At 34.3% G+C, this 13,117-nt stretch overlaps 1 protein-coding gene across 1 annotated transcript in view; it reads right to left on the bottom strand.

Annotated features, from left to right (window-relative positions):
- Window positions 1-2,263: 2,263 nt before the first annotated feature.
- The window catches only part of LOC145796028 (uncharacterized), a 62,206-nt gene continuing 51,352 nt past the window's right edge, over window positions 2,264-13,117 (bottom strand). The window contains exon 3 of the mRNA XM_082881001.1: window positions 2,264-2,391. Within this exon, the coding sequence (XP_082737127.1) occupies window positions 2,264-2,391 (128 nt within the window). The remainder of the gene's footprint in view (window positions 2,392-13,117) is intronic.

Raw genomic sequence — 13,117 nt, 5'->3', positions numbered from 1 at the left:
ATAGTTACAACTTAACCAAAACTTTCATGCCAAACAAACCCAAAGTGGGTAGTATTATGCTTCATTACAAGTGGGTAGAGTGGTGTATGACAAAAAAAAACATAAACATAAATAAATATATAGAAGGTAAATTAAATTGACATGCCAAGATCTAGAAAAGTATATAATAAGAATTATAAATTTTATATAATTATAACGATTTTTATTTTAGAAGGGGTTAAAATAATTGGAGTTAATACATGTGATTTGTAGAGACAAGAATAAAATATATATTTTAATGTAGCATGGGTAATGATATAATTTGAGTAAATTATACTGACATAGTAATATTTGGCTCCTTTCACGTTTAAATTTGTATACATGGATGATGATATAATTTATAGTTCATTAGATAAATTGATATAGAAATGATGTTATCATCTCTTTTACGATAACATGTATATTTTTTCTTGTTTATTCTTGTTTTTTTCACACCATTTGTATTAATTTTGCTCCATGTTTCTTTATTAAAAAGAGGTTAGTCTAATTATACCAAAACTATGGGGTTTGTTGTATTTTTTTTCAAATCTCAAGAGGAAATTGGTGTAATTTACTCATATAATTTTGTATTCGTACAACTAACGAATTATTGATAGAAATAGAGTTGAGTATTATATAAATTAAAATTAAAAAAAAATTCAACATAATTATATCAAACTTATAAACTTTATATATTCTTTTCAAACCTCAAAAAAAAAATGGCATAATTTACCCAAAAAAATAAATAAAAGACAGATTAGTGTCAATCTCCTACGATACGAATTTAGTATAATTAACTAGTTCAATCTAATTATTATGTAAATATTAACATCACTCCACCCCAATAATATTTTGTCCCTTTAATATATTTGTTTAAATGCATATATAATACTTATCACTCTAAATTCTCAATTTGTATCAATGTGAGCATGACAATAAAGATCTTTCCCTTTCTCTCTTTTCTTCCATCCACATCAACAACCATGATTTCTTATAATATGGTTGTTATCGTGGGCAAAATGTTATTTGAAGGTTTTTATGATATTTAATATGTCATGTGTAAGGTATATATTTATTTTTCATATAAGCGAAAAGTTACATTGATACAAATTAATAGTTTAAAGTGACAAAATCCATTACTTTTAGTTGAATGTGGTAAACTAATGTTGAGTGACAGTTTAAAAGAGTAAAGTGTAATTTACCTTGTAATTAGTCTATTTTATTTTGGGTGTTGCTACTAGAACCCCAAATGCTCCTTTAGTCATGAGTGGTTTTATTTGTGCACCATTACACACCATTTGTTTGTTTATTTATTTATTTATTTATTTTGTATCATTCAAGAAAATTACACTTTTGGACAATATTCTGCACACCACACTTTTTACTAACCACCACTATCGCCACTACCAACCACTATTACTACCACCACCGGCATCGCTTTGCCACCCCTAACTTTTTCTCATTATATTCCAGTCATTATCCTTTCTACCCTAGCTTCTTCTGACCACCCCCTCCTCAGATGTCCTCTTCATGTTCTCTCCATCATTTTTCTTCTTTATAAAATCTAAAAACCCTAAAAAGGGGGATCTTTCGCTCTATCTCTCTCTCTCTCTCTCTCTCTCTCTCAGTGATTGATCACTCTCAATTGATCAATCAAATCACTTGCTTGCTCATCTGCAAGGCCGTAGTGAAGGAAACAAGGGGATGGGCCATAATGGAAAGGGATTGAGAGGACCGAATAGAAGGTGTCAATAGAGGGAGAAAAGAAGGAAGGACTACGGAGGTGGATTGTAAAGGTGGCGGTAGTAGGAAATTTATTGTTGTAGCAGTAGTGATGGGACCAAAACAAGAACGTGAGTAGTAATGGCTGTGTAAAGAGGCTAAGAAAGGTGAGACAATAGAGAGAGAAACTAGCGATGAGGTGGAAGATGGGCTGAGAAAGGGCAACGATTGATGGCAACGGTGGTGGGTGATGCAATTAGGGTAAAGGTATTAGTTTTGAGGAGATAAGGACATTTTGGTATTATTTGAAAGATTATGGTGTGAATTGAGAAGAAAAAAAAAATTAAAAAGTGAAATGATATGTAATGTGTACTAAGTAAATCATATATACTGAGACAATAGATGGTGTGCAAATATAATTTATTTTTGGTTATATATCCATAATTTTTATTTATTAGAATTTTACCTATTCATAAAATTCCATTTTGAGCCCCATCTGTTAATTACCTCCCAAACCCTAACATTAACCCTGCATCCACCCATATACCACAACAGCTCTAGCCATTTCCACAACTTCGGCCACCCACCTTAGCTCCTCTTTACCCTTTCCATTTTCGCAACCCTCACTAGTAATCCTGTGACGCCCTGATTCTACACCATTGGTTGCAGTCAAGGGAGAGTCACTAATCAGTCCTATGGTCAATAACCAGTAAGATCCCAGATCGTCGGAGGAGTCAGATTAGTCTCCCTTCTAAGTCCAGCTTTCTTAGGCAGCGCACTACCCTTTTGGCAGATCTTAAAAGGTATTGACACAAGGTCTCATAAGCAACGATAAGGTTCATACATGTAAATATTAAAGTATAAGTACATAACAACCACGAATATCCTTAATTTCAAAAGCTTGTTCTATTACATTACATCCCAAAAGAAGCTTAAATCTTTACACGAGTCTTACAAAATATCCAAAAAGAAACTTCTAATTTTTTTCTAGGATAACCAAAAGTCTTCAAAAGTTTCGGGCTCGTCATCTCCAGCTATGAGTTCCGCTTTGTCACCTGGCATGATACGCCATGAGCTTTGAATGCCCAGTAAACACACACACACCCTACTCCTTTTTCCCAGTCCAATACACAATCACAATTATAACATCAAGTAATAAAGCATGATACTTTAATAAATAAATGAAGGGTTAAGTTAGATGTTAGCAACTAGAAATCCCCCAAAGAGATTTCGTCCTCCAAACCACAAGAATCGGACGCAGATTATTCGGTATACCCCCTCTTTTGTTGCTTTGTTGCAGACCTAACCCCAGATGCCTACCAACAGTTATGTACCGTGTAGCGCCAACCGCAGGGCCTCAAAAGAGACGGTAAAATAGGGCCTTGCCCAAAATCCCTCCTTACACTAAACCACCTAGGGTCCGAATACAACCGCTCCGTTCAAGGATTCAGAAAACCACTTGTGCAAGACTTTAACTTTCAAATAGGGAACGCATCCCAACAATCCATATATCACATTTCTCATCTTTTCATTACTCAAGTGCTCGAAAACCCAATACCCTCCTAATTAGGTTTCCCGTTGAGTTAAATATTTTACATCAAGGTTAGACAACTTAACAAGATAAAAATATCTACACAAGCATGCATCAACAAGGTGAAGAAGATGAAGAACATAACATAACACATACAATATCATGCCAAGATATGATCATAAGCTAATAAACATTTTCATGAATACAAGGGCATAAAACATCCATAAATAACAAAATTTCCAGATTTAATATCACATAAAGATTAAAATGAAAGGGCTATTTTGGATCCTTCACCAGACTTGGCCTTCCTATGGTTCACAGAGAATTTGATCTAGTTTCTAGAACATTTTTCAGAAATGGGAATGCTTTTCCAGATTTTAAGTTATTTAGAGAATATTCCAGCGCTGTCCAGATTCTGTCCAGATCCGTCGACTGTTACGAAAATTTGATTTTCTTTCAAATTGCTTAATGTTTTTCGATGAAAAAAATTTTAGTTGAAAGCTAACACCTTAAGGAAGGTTTTGACATAAAATAGAGGTCCAAAATAATTTTATACATTTTTCTAGAATTTCTGGAAGTGGGCTGCAAAAACAGATTCTAAAGTACCATGCCCCAAACAAGAAGTTTTATGAGGAAAGGGTTTCTCCAAGGGAAAGTTTTTGTTTATTTTGTGAAAAAACATGCTAACTAACCTATATTTAACTCAGAAAATTTGCTTGAAAGAGTGCCTTTGGAAAGTTGAGAGATTAGTATAAAAAAAGATAGTTTTGTGCCAAAATGGGGAAAATACAAGAGAGATGGAATCAATACTCAACCCTTAGCATTTTTAACATAAGAACTCATTAATAACAGATCTGAAAACATCATTTAGAACCCTTAGAAACATGTATTGAAAAAAAAAATGAAAGAGAAGGTTGTGTTTGTGGCTTACCTACTAAGCTTTGCACAAGAAGGCTCTCTTCTTCCTTCCTCTTCTTCTCTAGACTTCTCTCTCTTGCTCTCCTCCCTCTCTCTAGCCAAAAGTGTGTGTGTGGGTGTGGTGTTTGTGCTTGCCAAGCTAGGGGGGTGTGGTATATATACAGGCAATTTGGTGTAAAAGGACAAAAAGGCCCATTAGTTGAAAATGGATGGAAAAGTTGGGATTTTGCTTGGTGTCAAATGGGATAGGAGTAACTAAGGTGCTAAATCATAGGATTAGGCATCATTTAGTTGGTTCTTGGTTGAAAGGTAACTAGTGTGGAGATTAGCATCCTAGGTCTAGAGTACTAGGTTTGTAGTTTCCTAGAATTTCATAATCATGATTCTTGAAAATTGGCTTCCCTCTCTTCCCTAGGAGTGTGATGGGTTATTATTTTATTTGTTTTGGTCCTGGAGCCACTACAAGAAAAAGCAGATTTCGTGACTAAAAATGGATTTTTCGTTGCTGAAAGTAGCAGAATTGGCGACTAAAATGAAATTAGTCGCCAAAAGTGAACACTTTTGGCAACTAAAACAGTTTAGTAGCCAAATGTAGGGGTTTTAGCAACTAAAAGTCAGTTTAGTCGCCGAATATAGGGGTTTTAGTGACTAAAAAAATTTTAGAAGCCAAAAGAGAAGGTTTTTGGCGACTAAAAACATTTAGTAGCCAAAAGTATAGGTTTTGGCGACTAAAAAATAGTTTGGTCGCCGATTATACGTGTTTTACCGACAAAAATCAATTTCGTAGCCAAAAGTGAAGCTTTTTGGCTACTAAAAAAAATTTAGTAGCTAAAAGTCAAGAATTGCCGACTAAAATGCAGTTTAGTCGCCCAAAGTAGAGGTTTTGGCGACTAAATTTCAGTTTAGTCGCCAAAAGTGGAGGTTTTTAGGCGGGAATGAAATTTTTTAGCGACTAAAATATAATTAGTAGCCAAAACTATACAATTGGCGACTAAAAAATAGATTTAGTCGCCAAAAGTGATCTAATTTTTTTTAGTAAATAATTTATTTTTTACATAAATTATATTGAATAAAAATAATTATTTTCATATATATAGCTAGATATTAATACAGGTCAATATAGTATATAAATAATATATGTTGCAAATATATTTATGTGGTGTTGTAGTGGCATAGTGGAGAGAGTGTGTAGCCAAAGGTTTAGAATGTGGGAGAGGTTGGCGGTTTGAATCTTAGCAAAGCCAAAAAAGTTGGTTTTTTTTTTTTTTCACGGAAGCACCTTTGGCGACTAAAATTTTAGTCGCCAAAAGTGTTTATTTTGGGCGACTAAACGGTTTAGTCGGCAATTCATGGACTATTGGCGACTAAAAGATTAGTCGCTAAATGTGTGATTTTAAAAAATGTAAATCACTATTGGTGACTAAATCGTTGGTCGCTAAAGAGCTATTTTTTGCCAACTAAAAAAATTTTAGTCGCCAATACCTCCGGCGACCATATATACGCGACAAAACGGGCGACTAAAAAAATTAGTCGCTGAAAGTAAAAACTCGACTTTCGGCAACTAAAAATTTAGTCGCCAAAGATGCTTTTTCTTGTAGTGAGCACACTCTTCAAGGTGTATATATATATCTTACAAGATTGATGGTACTAATAATATTAGGGTACATGTACTAGTTTTTGCGGTTTATTTTGAATTTAATAAAGAAGTAAGGGCTTGGTATTAAATACATGTAATTTATGTAGAATTCAATTAGGCTAGGGAACCTAATCCGGCTAGGGTAATTCTTGTTTCGATAAAAATAAAAAAATAAATAAAATAGTAATGCTAACTGACAAGATTCGAATTTATTCAAGTAACCGAGGGGCTTTAAGAAAATAATTCAACATTAGGATTTTTAAAGTGAATACACATTTCGGGGGCTTCACAAATCCGATTGCCACCTTAGTCCCTTCTTTGTGACCCTAATCGTACGTTCTATTTCCCTATAGTCTCTCTCTCTCTCTCTCTCTCTCTCTCTCTCTCTCACATTGGAGAGTAAAAAGAGAACTAGGGTGGCGAAGGGCCAAACAGTGGTGTCGGAAAAGGCTGGAGTGGCACATGAGGGTAAGGAGGGCGATGGAGGGTAATCAGAGCTACGGTTGTGCAAAATACTACCCAATCTACACCAAACTGCTCAATCCGCACCAATCTGCCCGCTAGTTGCAGGTTAGTTTTAATCTGTGATTTGAAATTTACAATCTACTTTCAAAATCATCTAACTCCGTTATAGTTAATATATATATATATATGTATATTAGATAAAAGACAGTTTTAGTCCTTCAAGTGTATGTTCTTTGTCATTTTAGTCCCTTAAGTTTTAATTTTGTTATTTTGATCCTTAAAATTGTCAATTTGAATCAATTTAGTCTTACCTCTAACGTCCGTTTATGTTGATAACTGAAAAATTATTTTATCCTCAGATAAAAGATAATTTTGGTTTATAAAATATGTGTAACACTCCAAAATAATAACAACTCACCTTATGATATTCAAAGGAAAAACGAAACTTACGTAATATTAACCTTCCATTGATATTCTTTTACCATACAAAAGATGACATATGCATGTATATATTCATAAATCATAAATCCTGAATCTATAACATATGACATGTGTGATTGAACTGGAACAAACGAAAGTACAAATAAGTTAATGTTTTACTGGCTACATCTTTACAAGTCTATGCTTGGGAACAATAAAAATGAGTTAAACTCCATACATATAAAGCCCAAGGGTTGTGCAACAATTATTTACATAAAAGAAACAAAAAGAAGCTCTCAGCTCCAAGGTCCTTCCAAGCTACGTCCTTGGTGAGGCATATTATCAACACTTGAAAGTTGTTTTTCACATAGGATGAGCTAAAACCCAGTAGAGATACTTGAGCACAACGCATGAAACTTAACAAAGTCATATGATAAATGCGTGTGCATGCCATTTACCAAAACGTTACACTTTTTCTTTCAAAACAATACAATCCCGTAGTTATATATATCAATTCATAAACAATACTTTTTAAATTCAAAAAATAGGGTAGTGGATACAAAACACTAGAAATCTCTAGGTACATGTCTGCCAGTAACCGGAAAGATTGGCACCTAACCGCATGGGTTTCTGGACTTTCACCAATGACCCACAGGCCAACATAATAAACCACTACTACACCCCCTAACCAAATTCACCAAGGTTTATATACACTTTTTTTTTTCTTCAAAATGATACATTTTCAATGTTTAAGTATGAAATAATGCTCAATGCGAAATGGAGGAGTAGTTGGTTTCAATTAACCTAATCCTCATGCAATTTTTACAACAATCAAAGCTATCCTTCATCGATAGCCCAAAATAAATATCTCTATACAACTGATAAATTTCCAACAATGATTATAATCTCATAATCTCAAAATTGGAGTGATAATACATATCCAACTCCACCCTCATTGTCAATAGATACATTTATTTTATCTTTTCAAAATTCAACATATTTTCTTCTTAATCAAAGGTCAAACACTAATGATTTCAAATGAAATATCTTTTACTTTCAAAAACCCATTTTTAAGAGAAATTTTCAATATTTCAACACTCAACAACATACTCACTCCCACATCCTTTCTCAGAAGCCATTTTGAAGATCCCTATTTTTCATTTCAAAACCAAACCTTAAATCAAGCCCCCATCTCCCAAATCACAATATTTGACAAAGAGCACATAACTAAGTTAAGAACCATACAAGAAGGTTGAAGAAGTCCATACCTCAAGATTAGAAGAAGAAAAGAACAAGTGTTGAAGTTTGGCAGAGCCGAAAATGAAATCTTCTTCGATTAGATTAATCTCCTTTACGAGCTCTATGTCTTATTCCAAAGTACGAAGGTGGTGGAATCAATGGATTAGGGTGTATGTAGGCAAGAACTAGAGAGAGAGAGAGTAAAGAAATTAGGTTTAGAAATGTTTGAGAGAGAGAGAGAGAGAGAAAAAATGAAAAAGTGACCCAAAAAAAAAAAGTCTTTTTCCAGATCTGATATATGCACAGACCGCTCAAGTGACCAAACCATCGCTTAAGCGTAAGACACAAAAACAAAGGACCTCTCAAGCAACTAATACACGGTTCGAGTGCACAATGACCCACTTTCATACGCTTTGCAAATTGCAGAAGACCGCTTGAGCGGAGAAACGACCGCTCGAGCGAAGATCACCCTACTTCCAGTAATTTTGCAGACTTGCAAAAGTACTGAGAGAACTCAAAGACAGCTTGAGCGACCAAACCATCACTCGAGCAAACAGGAAAAGAAACAGATAGCAATTCCTTTGAAAAACTAACTCCTAACCTATTCAAGACATAACCAACAATTCTAAATAACTAAATCCGAATAACAAGAAGATAAGGAGGAGTGCATGTAACAATAAAAAGTATCGGATCTGGGATCCAAGAACATGAAAGGGTTGGGTCTAACCCATGCTGTTATGGTATGTATTTCTTGTTATGTTAGTTCCTCAAGTTTTAAATTTTGTCATTTTGATCCTCAAAATTGTCAATTTGAGGCAGGATCAAATTGACAATTTTGATAATCAAAATGACAATTTAAAACTTGAGGAACTAAAATGACAAGAAATGTATATTTTAGAGGACCAAAACTGTCTTTTATCCATATTCTTAATGTAGACGAACGTTAGACCTAGGATTAAATTGACTAAAATTGACAATTTTCAGTACCAAAATACAAAATTGAAACTTAAGTGACTAAACTGAAAAATAACACATACTTTAGAGACTAAAACTGTCTTTTGTCCTACATATATTTTTATCTCTATGAAATATCAAAGTAAAAATTAGTGTGAGAGAAATTTAAGATGTGAAAGTTATTGCAAGTTAGTGTTACATATATGAAAAATATTACTTAAAATTAGTTTGTGTAATATGCATGAAAAATATTATGCAAATGCTTAATAATTGTTTAAAATTATTCTTAGCAAATTGAAATCGCCCAAATAGCCCAAACCGCAATTTGACAATTTGTCATTCCGCCATTCACGATTTAGTTTATAACTTTATTCTTAAACCGCACCACGCACGCTCCTAATCAGAGCCAAGGAGGGGTGGTGGGTGGGGAGGTGGTGGTTAGGGAGTAGAGTTATTTTTGGTATTAAGTGGAGAGGTGTCTAAAGAATTTTTACAAATTTTAAAATTTGTTGGTGGTGTTTTGAAATAATGGGATCCAAATAATTTAGGTGGGTATAGAAGTACCCTTCTATTTTTTTTTTTAAATGCTCTTTTTAATTTGATTTTTTCTTGAAATTGAATTGATATACACCGTGAGTGTAAATAAAAGTTTTAGGCAGGCATCTTGAAACACAGACAGTACTGGACTAATTTAAAAGGCAAAAAAAAAAAAAAAGAAAAAAAAGTGAGTTCATGTTTTGTAATTGGTAAGGTTGTGCTCATTTAATTAATGCTTTGTAAGGGTTGTATGTGCAAGTTAATTAATGCATTACCAAAACCATTTTAAGACCCTGTTCGTCTTGCACATAATCTCATAACAGAACCATTATAAATCATTTTATTTTTCAAAGCATAAAGTAACAACAAGATCTGTTTCATATGGTTGATGTGTAAATGATTATAGATTAGAGGTCACTTTCTTAAACATGTCCCACTAATGATGAAGCTGGAGGATCAGGATGGACTGAGAGAGACTTCATTATGATAAAATTTAATTACTTTTTAATGGTAAATTATTTTAAATGTCAAAAGTGTTGTTATATTTTTTAACAATGAAATTGAACATTTATTAATAAATTACTATATTTGGGATCAATATTTTTGTCTTAAAAAGTATAAGTTTTTTAGCATCAAATTGTTTTGTCAACAAAAATGCAATTATTAGCGACATTTCTAAATTTTATTTTTAAATGTCTTCTTTTTTTACTTTTTGAGATAACTTTTTATTGGTGATGCACATAACAACTGAAATTGGTCTCCTAAAATTCTTTACAATAAAATTTTCACATTTAAAGACGAAAGTTCTTAAAGCTTTTATATGTTGTAGTGTGGTCTAGTAGCTAGATGCATGCACCTTTAAAATTTGCATTAGGCCTCACTAAAGCCTCTTAAAAATGATGCAAAGCTCATATTTGTGAGAGGAGATTATTTGTTCGGATTTTTGTTGTACGAATATCTCTTGTTCTTTTATTCTTTTTCTAATACTCCTCCCCACTACATGATCAAGTCAAAGTAACTTTGTTTGGATTTCTATTTTCTCTTATTCTAATTATAAAATGCCTCTTGTTGTGCCTGTGAGACCAATAATGAACACCAAATACGTACGCAGAAAATAGAAACATAAGGTTTATGTGGTTCGACAATGCACCTATGTCTACAGGTAGCGGATTTCACTATATGAAGAGAAACTAAAATATTACAACAATGGAGGAGAAGGGAAAAACACTCACTCTACTCATAGTCACGCTCACTCTGTTGCTTACACTCTAATTTCACTCTCTTCTAATTGCCACACTTGAATCCCTCCAATACACTACCCTTTTATAGATGCAGTGGGAGAACCAAAGTTTTCATAGCCATCGACAAGCCACCCACAACATTTGCGGCAACCACCATCAGGATCTGAAGATCAACCACCCTACCATGAAGTAGCTCGGCTAAAATCTTTAGCTCCTTCATTTGTCTTCATCAGCAGCTATTGTTGACTTTGGTGAATCTATTGGGTATACCTCTTTATTGGAGTGTGGGACCCAATTGGTTTTTGAAAAAGAGTTTTAATTTGGTTTGGTTTAGGTATAATATATTTTTATATATTATATTTGTGGAGACCCAATTCAATTTGGTAACAATTAGGGTTTGTTTTTAAAACCCAAGATTCAATATATATATATATTGTTTATTCTTCAAAGGAGGGATGTACGGCTTTCACAAATTTTGTTCAAACTTTTCGAAGTGGTGCCGCTGCTGTAACATCCTTTTTCGGGGTTCGTGCCAATTAATTCACCTTTGGTGATTTTTGGTTTGGAGGGGCAGTGCTTGAATACAACTCGGTGGTGTGGTTTTGGCTGCTTTGTTTGGTTCGTTTTCGGTGTTGATTTAGGTTATTATTTTGGGTCTTCTTCAACTCTGGTTCTGAAGATTTTGATTTATCTATTTGGTGAGGTCTTTCCTCTTTATTTATTTGTGATTATTTGGAATTCACCTAAGGATGGTTTTGTGAGACCATTAGTGTCTCGTTTGTAATCGTTTGGAACTTATTTGGTTGATAGTGGAATCGGATTTCGATCCCATGGACGTACCTCACATTGAGGGAACCACGTAAAAATTCTTGTGTTGCCTTTGATTTAATTTTTCCGCATTAGTTTTTATTCCCATTGATTGATTTACTTGTGGGGAATCACATATTTTCCCTAATAACTGGTATCAGAGCTTACGGTTTATTTGAGTTTATTTATTTGTGTAAATCAATGGAGGGGAATGTGGGTCATATGTCTAGCTTCAATGGAAGTAATTAGGTAACTTGAAAAACTAAAATGAAGGACCTATTATTTTGTAAAGATTTGTATGGACCCATTGAGGGTGATAGTGGCAAACCCGAGGGTATGAAAGATGATGAATGGAATAGGCTTAATCGAAAAGCCATTGGTGTTATCCGTCAATAAATTGATGACAGTGTGTTTCATCATGTTGCTACTGAAACTTCAGCACATGATTTATGGAAAAAATTAGAGAGTCTTTATGAAAGAAAATCAACCACAAATAAAGCTTTTTTATTTCGTAAGTTGGTTAATTTAAAATATAAAGAGGGCAGCCCTATTCCAGAACATCTGAATGAAATAAAGAGTATTATTAACCAACTTGCTTCTATGAAAATTGTTTTTGATGATGAGTTGCAGGCTTTGATGCTACTTAGTTCTTTGCCCGAAAGTTGGGAGACTTTGGTTGTGACCGTCAGTAATTCGGCGCCCGATGGAGTTGTCACAATGGGCCAAGTCACTAGTAGCCTGTTGAATGAAGAAACTAGAAGAAAATCAGCGGGTCCCTCTCATTCAGAAGCATTTGTTGTGAGAGGCCGAAGCAAAACAAGAGGGTGGAGTAAAACTCCCCATGGTCGTGATCAAAGCCGTGATAAATCAAAAGATGGTTCTTTTTCAAAGAAAAACATTGAGTGCTATTATTGCCATGAGAAAGAGCACATGAAGCGAGAATGCCGAAAGGTCAAGAACAAGGAGAAAAGGTGTGAAAAAAAGTGTGGACAAGAACCAAGAAGACACAACGGCAGTTACTACCAATGGTGATCTCATGGTCGTTTGTGAAGATGATTGTATCAATTTTGTGGGCCAAGAGAGCAATTGGGTGATTGATTCCGGTGCTTCTTTTCATGTGACTTCTCGAGTTGATTTCTTCACTACCTACATCAAAGGAGATTATGGTTCTGTTCGAATGGGTAATGAAGGTTTGTCCAAGATTATTGGAAACAAATTTAGGCTACAAGTTGTTGCTTAAAGATGTGAGGCATGTTCCCGACATTCGCCTCAATTTGATCTCCACCGGGAAGCTAGATAATGAAGGCTACAACAACAAATTTGGTGATGGAATATGGAAGCTCACAAAGGGTTCCTTGGTGGTGGCTAAGTGTAAGAAGACTCATACACTTTATTCGATGCAAGGACAAATTTGTAAAGGTGTTGTCAATGCACTTCAAGATGATACTTCTACTGAATTGTGGCACAAGCGGCTTGGCCATATGAGTGAAAAGGGGCTGCAAGTTTTGTTCAAGAAAGAGCTTCTACCCGGTTTGAAAGGTACACATCTCAAAACTTGTGTTCATTGTTTGGCAGGTAAACAACATAGAGTTTCTTTTCATAAAAATGTTGTTTCTAGAAAAGAAAATG

This window comes from Camellia sinensis, chromosome 7, assembly GCF_055761805.1.
Source record: "Camellia sinensis isolate YWXY chromosome 7, ASM5576180v1, whole genome shotgun sequence".
In the NCBI taxonomy this organism is placed as follows: Eukaryota; Viridiplantae; Streptophyta; class Magnoliopsida; order Ericales; family Theaceae; genus Camellia; species Camellia sinensis.
Note: the sequence above shows the minus strand (reverse complement) of the source record. Positions and strands in the feature narration are given on the sequence as shown.